Source organism: Bufo bufo, chromosome 10, assembly GCF_905171765.1.
Source record: "Bufo bufo chromosome 10, aBufBuf1.1, whole genome shotgun sequence".
NCBI classification, from domain to species: domain Eukaryota; kingdom Metazoa; phylum Chordata; class Amphibia; order Anura; family Bufonidae; genus Bufo; species Bufo bufo.
In genome coordinates, this window is record NC_053398.1 from 21,713,894 (window position 1) to 21,731,297 (window position 17,404).

At 48.3% G+C, this 17,404-nt stretch overlaps 1 protein-coding gene across 10 annotated transcripts in view; it reads left to right on the top strand.

Annotated features, from left to right (window-relative positions):
• The first annotated feature begins 1,681 nt into the window (after positions 1–1,681).
• The window catches only part of MADD (MAP kinase activating death domain), a 113,838-nt gene continuing 98,115 nt past the window's right edge, over positions 1,682–17,404 (top strand). For all 10 annotated transcript variants that reach the window (XM_040409196.1, XM_040409200.1, XM_040409197.1 and 7 more), the window contains exons 1-2: positions 1,682–1,814; positions 11,961–12,111. In XM_040409196.1, coding sequence (XP_040265130.1) covers positions 12,047–12,111 — 65 coding nt within the window. In that variant the 5' untranslated portion in view covers positions 1,682–1,814; positions 11,961–12,046. The remainder of the gene's footprint in view (positions 1,815–11,960; positions 12,112–17,404) is intronic.

Below are 17,404 nucleotides of genomic sequence, written 5' to 3' on the forward strand. Positions count from 1 at the left end.
ACATTTAGTTTTTTATATTATATATACATTTTATGTATAAGAATTTCTTACAACGAGTATATTAGGAGCACTATATATATTACTAGTATATTAAGAGCACTATGTGTCAGTAGTATATTAGGAGCACTATGTATCACTAGTATATTAGGAGCACTATGTGTCACTAGTATATTATGAGCACTATGTATCACTAGTATATTAGGAGCACTGTGTGTCAGTAGTATATTATGAGCACTATGTATCACTAGTATATTAGGAGCACTATGTGTCAGTAGTATATTAGGAGCACTATGTATCACTAGTATATTAGGAGCACTATGTGTCAGTAGTATATTATGAGCACTATGTATCACTAGTATATTAGGAGCACTATGTGTCACTGGTATATTAGGAGCACTGTGTGTCAGTAGTATATTAGGAGCACTGTGTGTCAGTAGTATATTACGAGCACTATATATCACTAGTATATTAGGAGCACTGTGTGTCAGTAGTATATTATGAGCACTGTGTGTCAGTAGTATATTAGGAGCACTATGTGTCAGTAGTATATTAGGAGCACTATGTGTCAGTAGTATATTAGGAGCACTATGTATCACTAGTATATTAGGAGCACTATGTGTCAGTAGTATATTATGAGCACTATGTATCACTAGTATATTAGGAGCACTATGTGTCAGTAGTATATTAGGAGCACTATGTATCACTAGTATATTAGGAGCACTATGTGTCAGTAGTATATTATGAGCACTATGTATCACTAGTATATTAGGAGCACTATGTGTCACTGGTATATTAGGAGCACTGTGTGTCAGTAGTATATTAGGAGCACTGTGTGTCAGTAGTATATTACGAGCACTATATATCACTAGTATATTAGGAGCACTGTGTGTCAGTAGTATATTATGAGCACTGTGTGTCAGTAGTATATTAGGAGCACTATGTGTCAGTAGTATATTAGGAGCACTATGTGTCAGTAGTATATTAGGAGCACTATGTGTCAGTAGTATATTAGGAGCACTATGTGTCAGTAGTATATTAGGAGCACTGTGTGTCAGTAGTATATTAGGAGCACTATGTGTCAGTAGTATATTAGGAGCACTGTGTGTCAGTAGTATATTAGGAGCACTATGTGTCAGTAGTATATTACGAGCACTATATATCACTAGTATATTAGGAGCACTGTGTGTCAGTAGTATATTAGGAGCACTGTGTGTCAGTAGTATATTAGGAGCACTATGTGTCAGTAGTATATTAGGAGCACTGTGTGTCAGTAGTATATTACGAGCACTATATATCACTAGTATATTAGGAGCACTGTGTGTCAGTAGTATATTAGGAGCACTGTGTGTCAGTAGTATATTAGGAGCACTATGTGTCAGTAGTATATTAGGAGCACTATGTGTCAGTAGTATATTAGGAGCACTGTGTGTCAGTAGTATATTAGGAGCACTATGTGTCAGTAGTATATTAGGAGCACTGTGTGTCAGCACGTTGTAGGTTTTGCACACATTATATAATCAGATTCCTGATAATCTTCTATGTGTCTCTTCTGTGCTGTATATAGGCCGTTGTCACTGTCACCATAGAAACCATCTCCCCGCCCCCCTGCGTAAAGACGCAAGGGTAGAACGTTCGTCACGTCGTAAGTAGGATGGTGGGCGGGGCTTTTCTTGTGGCACGTCCCTGCTGATGATGCGCGGGCACGGGAGGTGGGGGTAGCCGGGTGCGGGTTCTTGTATGTTGTCAGGCCCCGGACAGACTGCAGCAGCGGCGGACGACGAGGGAATAGTAAACCGGGTTCTCTCCGCCAGCAGGTAAGCGACTGTTCACACTGCATGTCCTCCCCTCCCTGAGAGTGTGTGGTGCATGACTGCTCCTCCTCCTGTCAGTGCTCGCAGCCCTGCTGTCACTGCTTCCCTGGGCATCATAACAGGGCTGTCAGTGGGTATCTGCTATCCTGCTCTACTATCATGCATGCTCTTGTCATTGCTTTCTAGGGCTGCACGGCTGAGGGGGCGCTCAGGACCCCCATTGCTTCCCATGGCGCTCCGGACCCCCATGGCTGAGGGGGGGGGGGCGCTCAGGACCCCCATGGCTGAGGGGGGGGGGGCGCTCAGGACCCCCATGGCTGAGGGGGGGGGGCGCTCAGGACCCCCATGGCTGAGGGGGGGGGGGGTGCTCAGGACCCCCATGGCTGAGGGGGGGGGGGCGCTCAGGACCCCCATGGCTGAGGGGGGTGGGGCGCTCAGGACCCCCATGGCTGAGGGGGGTGGGGCGCTCAGGACCCCCATGGCTGAGGGGGGTGGGGCGCTCAGGACCCCCATGGCTGAGGGGGGTGGGGCGCTCAGGACCCCCATGGCTTCACATGGCTAGGGGGGCGGGGCGCTCAGGACCCCCATGGCTTCACATGGCTAGGGGGGCTCTCAGGACACCCATGGCTGAGGGGCGCGCTCAGGACCCCCATGGCTGAGGGGGGGCGCTCAGGACCCGCATTGCTTCACATGGCTGAGGGGGCACTTTGGACCCCATGGCTGAGGGGGGTGCTCAGGACCCCATTGCGTCTCATGGCTGAGGGAGGCACTTTGGACCCCCATGGCTGAGGGGGGTGCTCAGGACCCTCACTGCTTTCCAATGGCTGAGGGGGGCGCTCAGGACCCCCATTGCTTCACATGGCTAGGGGGGTGCTCAGGACCCCCATGGCTAAAGGGGGCGCTCAGGACCCCCATGGCTGAGGGGGGCGCTCAGGACCCCCATTGCTTCACATGGCTAGGGGGGTGCTCAGGACCCCCATGGCTAAAGGGGGCGCTAAGGACCCGCATTGCTTCACATGGCTGAGGGGGCACTTTGGACCCCATGGCTGAGGGGGGTGCTCAGGACCCCATTGCGTCCCATAGCTGAGGGAGACACTTTGGACCCCCATGGCTGAGGGGGGCGCTCAGGACCCCCATTGCTTCACATGGATGAGGGGGCACTTTGGACCCCCATGGCTGAGGGGGGCGCTCAGGACCTATAGCTTGCTTCCTATAGCTGAGGGGTTCGCTCAGGACCCTCATTGCTTCACATGGCTAGGGGGGTGCTCAGGACCCCCATGGCTGAAGGGGGCGCTCAGGACCCCCATTGCTTCACATGGCTGAGGGGGCACTTTGGACCCCCATGGCTGAGGGGGCGCTCAGGACCCTCATTGCTTCTATGGCTGAGGGCGGGTTGTATTCAGGGCCCCCACTGCTTCCCATGGCTGAGGGGGGTGCTCAGGACCGCCACTGCTTCCCATGGCTAAGGAGGGTGCTCAGGACCCCCATTGCTTCCTATGCCTGAGGGGGGCGTTTAGGACCCAGTGCAAAAATAGCGTGCATCGGGTTCACACAATACACCTTGGGTCGTGTGACGCCAGTGTACTGATGCATGACTGCATTCGCCCCTGTCATACAGCTTAGTGACACCATCATGGTGCTCGGATCATCATATGGCGGTTTATTTGTGGATTATGCAAATGTTGCAGCAGATTGGACCATTGTGCACATGCAGCTGTATTGAGTACTGCGTGCTGTGTAATCTGGAGGCTAGATCGGTGCTGTTCTCTTCCAGCGGGTACTAGAAGACCGATCCTGCACGCCTATAGTGTGCATTGGCATTGGTGTGGTAGGACACATGGAGGCACATTGATGCGTCATGCCGTCAGGTTATGGGGTGATCCAGCTGGTTCCTGATAGTAATGTATGTACCCGCACTGTGGAAGCCCCTGTATACTCTCCATGCAGCGAGGGGTTGTTATGGGCGGCGAGCCCAGGTATAGCCCTTCTGCTTCCTGCCCATCTGGTACCCTGGTCAGCTCGGAGTTCACACGTGTGACGCCACTTTCACCTAGTGGGTGTTATCTCCACGACCAACGACTTGTGTCAATAGTCTAATTCTCCTGTCACAGTTCATGCCCTACAGCCCCGGCTTCTATTACGACCCATTCTTTTCAGGTTACTCATTTCCACTCCAGTGTCATTCTTCAAATTTTTTTCTATTGCGTCTTCTGATCTGGTGACTGATGTGTAATATTGGATTTAGAGCTCCCTGTTATACTGTCTGGGAAAATGCTTTGCTGCTTGCATCTCTCTTACAGGGGTTCTCCAGGAATAGAATACATGGCTGCTTTCTTCAATAAACAGCATCACACCTGTCCACAGGTCGTGTCTGGTATTGCAGCTGAGCTCCATTGAAGTAAATATGGCTGAGATGTAATATCGCACACATCCTGTGGGCAGGGGTGGCGCTCTTTCTAGAAGAAAGCAGCCATATTTTTTTCTAGTCCCGGAGAAGCCCTTTAAAGAAGACTTGTCCCCTCTCCTGACTTGTCTGGTTTAGTTACTACTTGCATTCCCCATGTAATAACAATTTCTGAACCTCTATTATTATGACGTTATGTTGTGTCATTCCTGCTAGAAATTATGAATGAATAGCTAGAAGTTTGAAATAAAGGTCCAGATGGGTGTTACAAGTTGTGGGCGTGTCCCTGCAAAGTATAAAGCCTCATTCACACATTGATGTTTGTTTTGGTCATTTCCATCAGGGATTTTGAGCCAAAACCATGATTGGAGCCTCCACATACATAAGGGATCGGGGAAAGATCTGCACCTGTTCTGTGTTTAGAGACGCACCTGGTTTCTGCTCAAAATCGCTGATGGAAATCACTGACCGAACACTGATGTGTGAATGAGGCATAACTGATAACGTCAGACTGTGCAAGGACACCTCCCCAACAGGTAACACTCATCTGGACCTTTATTGCAGACTGTTGGCAAATTCTAGCAGGAATAATAGAGGAATGGCACAACATCGTCATAAGAATAGATGCTCCAGAGCTGTTTTTATATGGGGAATGCAAGTAGTTAGTTACCACAACAGACATGTCAGGAGAGGTGAAGGGGTCTTTTTAAAGTGCTGACAGTCCTTCCTTGCATGGGGGCACCATGCCATCAGCTGTGCGGGGAACTTCCACACAGTGGATCGGTCAGGCTGCAGCGCCCTGCATAGCTGGGAGGCCGGGGTGCAAACATTGAAGGGGCTGCAGTATTGAATCAGCGCCGGGCCCCCTCTATTTTCAGGTTTGGTGGGGGTGATAGAGGTCGGAGCCCCCTCCCATTATACTATCTCTGAGCCATAACTTTATGAGATGGGAATATCCCTTTGTGTCATTAACATCTCTGGTCGGTAGGGTCCCAGCCGTTGGCATGCCCACCTCTGCTTTCAATGAAAGGGGCACAGACTTTTTCCAAAGCGGCGCCACTTCCTAAGTGAATGGGGCTATGTTCCAGCACAGCTCTTGGTTGGGGGTGACCTTTTCTTGGTTAAAATGAGAAGGGGCGTGACCCTTTAATTATTCACTTTAATCATTGGAGTCTCAGTTGATGATCTCCGACCATTACTGGGAACGGGTGGACAATTTGGCGTCCATTCCTGATATCTGCTGTGGTGGTAACACGTGCAGCGTTAATTGCAGTATAGGACGGACTTATCCTGTTCGGTCTCTTTTTTATTTATTTTTTGCTCTGGAGAAGAGGTGCCAGTGGCGGCCGCTTATCTCCCTTTACCCTATAGAAATGACGTGCATACAGTTTCTTCCCCATGTGATCTGCATGTGCTGCCGGCTCCCATCCCCCTCACTTGTCACCATTCCTGTCTTCCTTCTTACCAGCCGCCCTTCTTCCTCCTCTTGACAGTAATGGCCCTTGCTGCCTCTTCATCACGCTCTCCAATTTACTCCTGATGAAGTCATGGTCCCCGCTCCTCACAGCCGCCTTTCAGTTTTGGATGTAGGTCATTATCCGCCCGTTGCTCCAGTGCTGGTTCGTGACGTCGCCCCATCGCCCTGATTCCTCCGTATTGATTGAAGACACGACCTCCGCTTCACGCTGTCCTTGCACAGATTGTCATGTAGCCCCATAGGAATAATCCAAGAATAACCTGCAGCCTTTCCTTCGCCCTCCTGTCGTCCCCACTGACGGTTTCCCTCCCCCCGAGGAGACTGCTGCCTCTCCCTGGACTGGACGTATGTCCCTGCACCCCTGGACGGTCGGATCAGTGCCATAGACTGAACGGGGTGGAAGTACGCCCGTCTGACCTCTGCTCATTCTCACATTGGTCTTGGGGACCCCCGTTTTAGTGATGGCTTGGGGGTCCTAGCATTTTGACAGGTGATAGGTTGCTATGGTGGGACAACCCATTTAAAGGGGTTATCCCATGATGGACGTAAAAAACGAACATCAGACATCATACAGTACATGACAGTAGTATTTCTGACACAGCTAGAACCGGCCCTGTACCTCACATTGGTCTAGAGATCTCTCCATCCGCTGCTCCAACTGTTCTGCTACATTTAATTCAGGCTGTCAGCTCAGGGGTGTGTCCTTTCTGCTGCAACTGTCTCCATATCACAGCTCAGGGGGCCTGTCCTTTGCTGCAGCTCTCTCCCTATCACAGCCCCGGGTGACGTGGCCTTTCAGTTTAATCTCTCCCTATAATAGCTTAAGGGGTGTCCTCCTTCAGCTTTCTCCCTATCAGATCACAAGGGATGTGTCCTTTCTGTTGCAGTTCTCCCTAGCCCAGCTCGTCGGGGCGTGTCCTTTCTGCTGCAACCCCCTATCACAGCTTGATGGACATGTCCTTTCTGGCACCTCTCTCCCTATCAGAAATCAGAGGGAGCATGTCCTATCTGCTGCAGTTCTCTCCCTGTAACTGTCACAGTAGATATAGCCGCTGGTAGTTCTAGAAAGGAACTGAGCATGTGCGTCCACCTCAGCAATATTACCGAGGTGGACAGAGAAATAAGGCATGGAAGAAAGAGCAGGTGGCTCTATACAGATAGATTTTATTGAATAACTGGCTATTTCTGCTTCCTGGGAAAGCTGTCAATCAATATGGCTTCCACAGGGGAGTGCAAATGTAGCACAGTTGTTCGTTTAAAGGGATTGTCCAGGATTAGGAAAACATGTGTGCTTTTTCCCCCAAAAACAGCACAGGGGTTTTACCGTCACAGACAATGGGGGCGTATCGATAGGATATGCCCCCATTGTCTGTGATGGGAATACCCCTTTAAGTCGCTTTACTGTTTGCAATTCGATGAGGGAAGACCTCAATGTACCTGTACCGTGAGGACAGAAAATATGGCGTTTCATTCAGAGCAATTCAAAACCTGCGTTTAAAGGGGTTGTCCGACTGAGCTGAGCATGGATTGGTTGCTATAAGCAACAAGCCAGTCTGTTACGCCAAGTCCAGGCCTAGCGGGTATATTCAGCAGCGGATTTTGACGCAAAGTCAGGAATTATGATTAAAAAAAAAAAACATCCGCCCACCTACCTTACCCTCCACCACTTCCAGCGCCACCGTTCTGATCCTCGCCGCCACTGCAGCCATGACGTAATCTTTTTGGATGTAGCAGTGAAGTGTCCGTGTAGACCCAGACCAGTGACGTCACATGACTGCTGAGGCCAATGATTGGCTGCAGCTGCCACATGGAGTATATGTGCATGTCAACAAAAAAAAAGCCTGACGGTGAGGTGGCATTGATAGAGACAGGCGGTGAAATATGTTCTTATATATTCTTTTATTATTTTATGAGGGTTTCTGCCTGGGGTGACTTTTATTTTATTTTATTTTTCTTTAGCACATAAGGATTTGGGCACAGATTAAACATGGATTTGCACCAAAATCTGCTGCCGAAACCATCCACTTTGTCAGACAGGAAAAAAAAAAAACTGCTTGTTGCCTGTAGCAACCAATCAGTGTTCAGCTTTCACTTCATGAGCTGCTGAGGGGAAATGAAAGCTGTGCTGTGATTGGTTGCTGTGGGTAGTGAGGCGTGTGTTCAACTTTAACTTCATAAGCTCCTGAGGAGAAATGAAAGCTGTGCTGTGATTGGCTGCTGAGGGCAACCAATCCATGTTCCGCTTTTGCTTCATAAGCTGCTGTTGGGAAATGAAAGCTGCGCTGTGATTGGTTGCTGTGTGCAACCAATCCGTGTTCAGCTTTCACTTAATAAGCTGCTGTGGGGAAGTGAAAGCTTTGCTGTGATTGGTTGCCATGGGTAGTGAGGCGTGTGTTCAGCTTTCACTTCATAAGCTGCTGAGGAGAAATGAAAGCTGCGCTGTGATTGGTTACTGTGGGCCTGGTTTTCTGTATAAAATGGCTTGTAAATGGTGAATTTGATTTCTTGAAACTCTTGTTTTACGGCCCGTATTGAACAATGGCTGTCACACTGTAGTCGGGGCTTCCTCTGTAATGACGCCCCAAGGCAAAAGAAAGATGAAGGCCTCATACCTCAGTGAGGTGAAAAGTTCTCACTACATGGACTGTAAAATGTCTGCCTCCATGTTTTAGTCACCAGCGGTGTATCATGGCAAGTGCAGCCATGACCTTCCCCCACCACTGCAGGAGCCATGGGTAACAGTCTGCCAATGGAGGAGGCGTACAGGAGGAGGAGGCAGATGGCTGATAGTATTGTCATCCCCTAAGTAAAACCTGCCTTTAGCCTGCGCGGCCTGACTACTGTGTGCACAGGCCGTGACAGAGCGCGCGTCACAGAGGCTCCAGGTCTGTGTACATACAGTGGGAGGGATCCTGATGCTTTTAGTTTCGTGTTTATATTGTGACTTCGACGACAGAAGGCGTCTCGGAACAGATGCGGAAAACTTGCTTGGAGATACGGCACAGATTGGCAGCCATGAGCTGATGGAGCGCACATGCCATAAGGAAAAATACTTGTGCTGGTGTATGGGAGGGACGGGGATGCTGGTAGCTGCCCAGGCTTAAAGGGAATGTGTCTTCTGAAAGTGACCTAATCATGTTTTCTTAATTTTTCATAGTTATATTTTTAATTTTCCTTGTCACTATAAATATAAAAAAAAAAAAAAAAAAAAATCCTGCAGTTTTCACCCTGGCCATTAAGCCAAATAATAGGTGCCACTTCTTGCTCTGTCCAGACTCCGTGTGCCATCTGTATTCCACGGACACTGCTCAGCTGAAAATTTCTCCCTATAAGACGCACCTTGGTTTTAGTGGAGAAAGAGAAGAGAAAAAATATTTTTATCAGACTCCCAATCAGACCCCCCCCCCTGCAGTTTTAATCAGACCCCCATGTTTCTAAGACCTCCAGTCAGACCCACATGTTAATCAGACCTCAGATCAGAGAAAAAAAATCAACTCGCCGCTCCTGCTCTGGATGCCGCCGCCACTCCTGCTCTGGATGGCGCGCTGTTCTGTGACCTGACGTCACACACAGGGCAAGGTCACAGCGCGGGCCCCCGACCTCGCACTGTGCACCATGTTACAGCACAGTGTGAGGAGCCTTCAGGAGAAGACCAGGAAGCAGTGAGTACAGAGCAAGCACAGGGAGCGCTGCATTCACCGTTTCTTGGTGGGTACTAATGAGCGCCTCCATAATGGAAGCATTTATTCATATTCGCACCATAAGAAGCACTGACATTTTTCCCCTCCACTTAAAGGGCGAAAAATACGGTAATTCCAGAGCAGTGGTCAGTGAAAAATGGTTCAAACACAGATGCTGTCCATGGAAGATGCAGACCGCACACGTCAGTGAAAAAACTAAATGTAAACCAGGCCTTTCCCGCTCCCCACTGGATTCCGGCTCCTTTGATCCCCTGCCTCCACCGGTTTCTATGTGTCACGTTGGCCACTAGGTCAAATGACACATGGGGGACACTTTACTGCTGGATCAACCAGAGCGAGGCGGCAGCGAGGGACCGAAAAAGGCCTCATTGCTCTGATTGGCTGCAGCAGTCATGGGACCAAGCTTCTTCCTGGTCCTGTGGGGACCAATAACAGCCAGGAATAGAGCAACGGCAGGACGACGGACAATACATTTTTTATTTATTTTTTTATGCTCAGGTGCGGGAAGAACCCCAGGGGTTGCCAGCTCCAAGGCTGAACAATTCATTTAAAGGATATCTTTCATCATGACAGTCTCTTTTTTTTTATTAAAAGGGGTTGTAGAGTATTAGAAAAACATGGCTGCTTTCTTCCAGAACTGGCCTGTCTATGGGTAATCTCCCTTGAAGTGAATGAGGCTAAGCTGCAATACCACGTACAACCTGTGGACAGGTGGGGCGCTCTTTTTGGAAGAAAGAATCCATTATTATTATTTTTTTTATATCCCCTTAAGGCCCCCTGCACACGATCAGGATTGCGTGCGGATTTTCCGCGCGGATTTGCGTGCGGAAAATCCGCACCGTAGGTCATGTCCATTGTATTCTATGAGAATTTGAAATTCTCAATGCACACGATGCAGATTTTTTCCGCGCGGATTTTGACCTGCGGTGCGGATTTTAAAATCCGCGACATGTCAATTAATTTTTTTTTTCCTGACCGGATTTTCTTCATTCACTTAGTGAAATCCGCATGCGGAAAATCCGCACCAAATCCGCACGCAAATCCGTATGCAAATCCGCACCAATTAATGCGGATTGACCGCACAGATTTGCCTGCGAACACCTGCGGATTTCAGTGCGGATTCTCCGCACATGAATCCTGAACGTGTGCATGTACCCTAAACCTCCTGCTCTTCAGACACCAGGACGCATAGTCTCGAATGGCTGCCCTGCCACAGGCCAGAGGTGACCTTCCTTTATACAATAGATGTACTAGGAATACGAATAATTTATAAAATTATTAGTAATTTTTATAACGCATACCCCATGTTCTAATGGTAAGGAGGAGGCGGACATTGTCTACCTGCCAGAGGTAGCCCCTGCTCTCATTGCAACCTTAAAGAGTTAAACAGCAAATTCAGCTCTGCTTCATCTTTATGAACTGGCGTGCTCAGTGATTGATATCTACGTTTCCAGCGAGATGCAGGGAGCGATGACTATAATTGAGAGGACATGACTCCCGGCAGGCAGGGGGGCGGCAGCGGTGAGGGACGGAATTAGAAGCGGAAGGGATGAAGGGTGAGATGTTCCAGCAGAGCAGCAGGGGCAGATGATTAATAGAAGCAGGGAGAGATTGATCCGCACGTATGAGGATGGCCGCGGTGGAGCCGAGGCTCAGGGATGGATGTGCGCAGCGCGATGAGGAAGCAGGAAAAACAAGGAGAGGGATTGCTGTGCGGATCACTGCCAAGGCAGGGGGAGAGGATCGTACATGAGTCTAATGCATGAGATGGTGGGTGCACCTCCTCTGGTCAGGTGCATTGGGATGGGGGGGGGAGATTGTGCTGGGGGCAGGAGGGGGGGGGCTGTGCTGGGAGGTGTGGATATGTGGAGAGCAGATGTTTTTTGGGAGAGGAGATTCAGCCTAGGGCATTGAGAGAAGGGTTGGTTGTGCAATGAGGCAATGACGGATGGTTGTGCTGGGTCAGGATTCTTGGTGAGGAAGCACTTTGGCCAGGCAGGTGGGCATGGTGGGTTTCTGATGAAGGGCACCGCTGTGGGGCAACTGGGCAGTGCTACAAGGGTACTTGGCCAGGTGACTGCTCAGAGGGGGTGGGATATATGGCGGGGGTCTACATCAAGGATACATGATGAGGGGCACCACTGCACAGGTAGTGAGATTCCCAAGCTGTAGGGCAGATCATTGCTGAAGGGTAAGAACGCTAAGGGACAGGGCAGCACTCTGTGCCGGGGATGCATGCCAGGAGGCTGTGTTGTGTCGAAGTGTGATGCATACAAGGTAAAACGCACGTATGATGTACGTGCATGGCGAGGTATGTGTAGAAGGGGGGAGGGCCGTGCACGGTGAGGTGGTGGAAGTATTGGTGGCAGAAGATCAGGAAGATGGTAATCTGCAGATGATTACGCACCAGGATGATATCAGATGCATACATTAAAAGCTTCTCGGTATAAGGAGGCTGTCAGAAGCGCTGCGCAGGGCGGCCCCCACCATTGTACCCCCACTTGCAGTCTGATCTTTGTATGTAGACCTGATATGATGGGCTAACGTCCGTTCCAATTTTTCCCCAGGTCCCTGCTGGTGATCCCACGTGGTCAGCAATGGTCCAGCGAGCAGAGTCGGAGCTTGTAAAATGAAATAGTACTACGGCAGCACCATGGGGCAGAAGAAGAAGCAGCCGTGTCCCAGGTTGCTGGACTACCTGGTAATCGTAGGCGCAAGGTAAGTCCTCCGGGCAGTGCACGGCTCCTGTGCCCACAAGTGGAAAACAACCGTCATCCGACGAACGCTAATAGCATAATGGGAAGAAATTAGGGATCATGCAGCATAATTAGGTTTCCTTTCAGAGAGGATCCGCCACGGTGAATTAATATTTCATTCATTCACTGGGAACATCAAATTACCTTTATGTCATGTAAGTCGTAGGCGCCGTTAACCATTTCCTCTCTGCATTGACTCCTGTTATCCTGCCTTTGGCTTTCCATCTGCTTTATGTATATATTGGTTGCAGACATTTCTGCCAGTGTTCAGTTCTCGTCACCACAACAATCCAATTAGGATGAATGGAAGGGATTTTCAGCGGCAGAAATGTTTTCAGCAAATCTGCCATGTGTGACCTAAACAGAAAACCGAGGGCACCTGATTGACCGTAAAGAGATGATGGACTGCCAACAATTGCATCTGCTGACATGTAAGATTCATCAAACCGGTGTAAAGTAGAACTGGCTTAGTTTCCCATAGCAACCAATCAGATTTCACATTTAATTTTCCAAAGGAACTGTGAAAAATAAAAGGAGGAATCTGATTGGTTGCTATGGGCAACTAAGCCAGTTCTACTTTACACCAGTTTGATAAATCTCCCCCTATATGTTCACTGCCTGGTATAATATTATACTGCTCAGTAGGTAGCACTGCTTCCTTGCAACCCAGAGGCCACGGCTTCGACCCATTTTCTGCATGTTCTTCCTGTGTTTCCCCAGACACTGACTTCCTCTTAAACATCCCCAAAAACAAGAAGATATTAACTGACTTCTTAAAGGGGTATTCCCATCTCAGAAAATGGGGGCATATGGCTAGGGATTGCCCCCATTGTCTGAAAGGTGCGGGTCCCACCTCTGGGACCCGCACCTACAATGAGAACGGAGCGGGAGAGAGCTGTGGCCGGAGGACCCCGGATTTCCCGGGGTCTGTCCACCACCAAGCGCTGCTCCCATAGAAGTGAATGGGAGCGCATCGTGCACGTGCGGCCCCTGCTCCCATTCATTTCTATGGGGCAGAGGGAAATAGCCGAGCCAGTGCTCGGCTATTTTCAGTGGCCCCATAGAAATGAATGGAGGGCGGCTGCGCATGCACAGTGCATCCTCCATTCATTTCCCTGTTCTGTTCTCATTGTGGGTGCGAGTCCCAGAGGTGGGACCCGCACCTATCAGACAATGGGGGCATATCCTAGCGATATGCCCCCATTGTCTGAGATAGGAATGCGTCTTTAAATTAAAGGGGATTTGCCATCTCAGACATTGATGTTATATCGCTAGGATGTGTTGTCAGTGTCAGATAAGTGCAGATCCCACCTTTGGGACCCGCTCCTATCTGCAGAAAGGGGTCCCTGAAGTGAAGGAGAGTGCACTGTGCATGCTCTGCATTCATTGCTATGGGAGTTCATAAGACACTAATAGTGGTGAATGAAGAGCACTTTGTGCATACACAGCCACCTCTTCACTCACCACTATCCCACTGCTGGAAACTATGCTGCACTATTTTCGGAACTCCCATAGCCGTGAACAGAGGGTCGCTGCATATGTTTGACTGCTCTCCCTTTACGTAGCTGGGAACCCATTCTGCAGGTAGGTGAAAGTACCAGAGGTGGGACCCCCACCTATCTGACATCTGATATTCTAGCAATATGCCATTAATAATATCATCTGTTTATAGAGGAAAAAGTCTCTAGCCCAGAATACCCCTTTAAGGAGTTCACACGTCAGTTATTTCATCAGTTATCTCTATCAGTTAGGTCTCATGCACACGACCGTATGTATTTTGTGGTCCGCAAAAAAAAATACGAATGACGTCTGGGTGCATTCCATATTTTGCGAAACGGAACAGCTGGCCCCTAATAGAACATTCCTATCCTTCTCCGTAATGCGGACAATAATAGGACATGTTCTATTATTTTGCGGAACGGACATACGGAAACGCAATGCACATGGAGTAACTTCCATTTTTTTCTTCTTTTTTGCGGACCTATTGAAGTAAATGGTTCCGCATACGGTCTGTAAAAAAAAAAACGGACACGGAAAGAAAATACGTTTGTGTGCATTAGCCCTTATTGTGAGCCAAAACCAGCAGTGAAGCCTACACAGAGATCAGGTATAATGGAAACATCTGCACCTGTTCTGTGTTTTTTGACCGGCACCTGGTTTTGGCTCACAATAACTGATCAAAATAACTGACCATGAAAACTGAAGTGTGAACTTGGCCTAAGATGGTCAAATTCAATTGTGTGCACCACAGGGACCAATATGTACTGTTTATAAAATCTTTAAAGAGTTGCTGTCCCCTCTCCTGACATGTCTGTTGTCGTAACTTCTTGCATTCCCCATATAACAACCATTCTGGAGCATCTATTCTTATGACTCTATGATGTGCCATTCCTCTATTATTCCTACTAGAAGTAGATCTAGTCTGCTTATAACAAGACCACTGTTTATGGCTCTGTCTTATCTCAATGATGCATCTCCCCATGTACATGTCTTCCTGTAACATCCTCTAAATGTTGTTCCTGTTTCTCAGTCTTTCATTTGTAAGGCCGCATTTCACACAAGCGAGTTTTCCGCGCGGGTGTAATGTGTTTTGATGCGTTTTTCACGCGCGTGATAAACTGAAGGTTTACAAACAACATCTCTTAGCAACCATCAGTGAAAAACATATTTCATCCGCACTTGCTTGCGTATGCAATGCGTTTTTCACTGATCCCCATTCACTCCTATGGGGCCAGGGCTGCGTTAAAAAACGCAGAATATAGAACATGCTGCGTTTTTCACGCAACGCAGAAATGATGCGTGAAAAAAAACGCTCATGTACACAGACCTATTGCAATGAATGGGTCAGTATTCAGCGCGGGTGCCTTAGGCCCTTTTCACACGAGCAAGTTTTCCGCGCTGGTGCAATGCGTGACGTGAACGCATAACACCCGCACTGAATCCTGACCCATTCCTTTCAATGTGTCTGTGTACAACATGAGCGTTTTTTTTTCTCGCATCAGTTCTGTGTTGCATGAAAAACGCAGCTTGTTCTATATTCTGCGTTTTTCACGCAGCCCTGGCCCCATAGAAGTGAATGGAGCTTCAGTGAAAAACGCATTGCGTTCGGAAGCAAGTGCGGATGTATTGCATTCTTCACTGATGGTTGCTAAGAGATGTTGTTTGTAAACCTTCAGTTTTTTTACCACGCGTGTGAAAAACGCATCAAAACGCATTGCACCCGCGCGGAAAAAAACTGAACAACTGAACGCAATCGCAGACAAAACTGACTGAACTTGCTTGCAAAATGGTGCGAGTTTCACTGAACGCATGCGTCCAGAGCCAATCCGTCATGCTCGTGTGATAGAGGCCTAAGGCCCCTTGCAGATGAGCGTGTCCGGATTAGGTCCGGATGCGTTGCTCCTGCGATCAGGGAAAATCGTGTGAGTGCGTACGCAATTTCAGTCAGTTTTGACTGAGATTGTGTTGCTCAGTTTTTTCCGCACGAGTGCAATGCGTTTTGGACGTGCGTGAGAAAAAACTGATTGTGGGACCCAGACCCAGACCATGGTTATAAGGGAAAATAATAGCATTCTTAATACAGAATGCTTAGTATAAAGTCAATTGAGGGTTAAAAAATAATAAAAACATAACTCACCTCATCCACTTGTTCGTGCAGCCGGCATCGTCGTCTTTCTTCTTCTTTCAGGGCCTGCCAAAGGAGCTTTGACGTAATCGCGCTCATCACGCGGTGAGCGCGGTGACGTCAGCGCAGGTCCTGCTGAATGAAGATAGAAGATTACGTCATCAAAGGTCCTTTGGCAGGTCCTGAAAGAAGACGATGCCGGCTGCGCGATCAAGTGGATGAGGTGAGTTAATTATTTTTATTTTTTAACCCCTCAAGCCACATTTTACTAAGCATTCTGTGTTAAGAATGCTATTATTTCCCCTTATAACCATGTTATAAGGGAAAATAATACAGTCAATAGACTTTAATGGGGTCCGGGGTTACTCATTCCTATCATCTCCTAGCAACCATGCGTGAAAATCGCACCGCATCCGCACTTGCTTGCGGATGCTTGCGATTTTCATGCAGCCCCATTCATTTCTATGGGGCCTGCGTTGCGTGAAAAACGCAGAATATAGAACATGCTGCGATTTTTCACACAACACCCAAGTGATGCGTGAAAATCACCGCTCATCTGAACAGCTCCATTGAAGTGAATGGGTCCAGATTCAGTGCGGGTGCAATGCGTTCACCTCACGCATTGCACACGCACAGAATTCTCGCCGTGTGAAAGGGGCCTAACTCTGCCTGAAGAAGGAGCCTCTGCGCTCTGAAAGCTTACAGTATGATTTTTGTAGATTTAGCCAATAAAGGTAGTATTCAACATCTCGTGTTTTTTTTTTTTCTGGCTGACATGGTACTATGCAATTTTTACTACACGTTATACTAGAAGTTATGAATGAATTACTAGCAATTTACAGTGAAGGTCCAGAAGAGTGTTACCTGTTGAGGGTGTGTCCCTGCTCTGACACTATCCAATAAGTGTTGCCAGTGCCAGACTGTGCAGGGGACCCCCCCAACTGGAAACAACCATCTGGACCTTCGTTGCAAACTGTTAGTAATTTGTTCTTAAAGGGGTTGTGACATTTATCACGCAGAGAAAGTGAATCCATTGCACTTACTAATGTATTGTAATTGAATCCAGCCAGCAGAGGAAGCAATGTGGACAATCGCATTACGTTAGTAGAAGATATTGGCATGCTCATTTGCCTCGCAATAAACCCGTCTGAATTGCAGTGATTACTGGAATTAATAAATAATTGAAGATTGCATTATATACACTTGATTGCATAATACCACTGACACATACGAACACGGGGAAATAAAGTGATTTTTATTAAAAGGGTTTTCCAAGATATTTCTTTTACTGATGGTCTATCCTCTGGATAGGTCATCAGTATCTGATCGGTGGGGGTCTGACACCCGGGACCCCCCGCCAATCAACTCCTTGCAGCTGACCAAGCACAGCGCCGTACATTGTATAGTGGCTGTGCTTGGTATTGCAGCTCAGCTCCATTCACGTGACTGGGGGGGACTGAGCTGCGCCTAGGCCACGTGATCGCTGAACTTGTCATCACGCAGTCTAAGAAAAGCAGAGAGAAAGCGCTCACAACTGATCGGTGGGAATCCTGGGTGTCGGACCCCCACCGATCAGATACTGATGGCCTATCCAGAGGTTAGTTCATCAGTAAAAAAAAAATAATCTCAG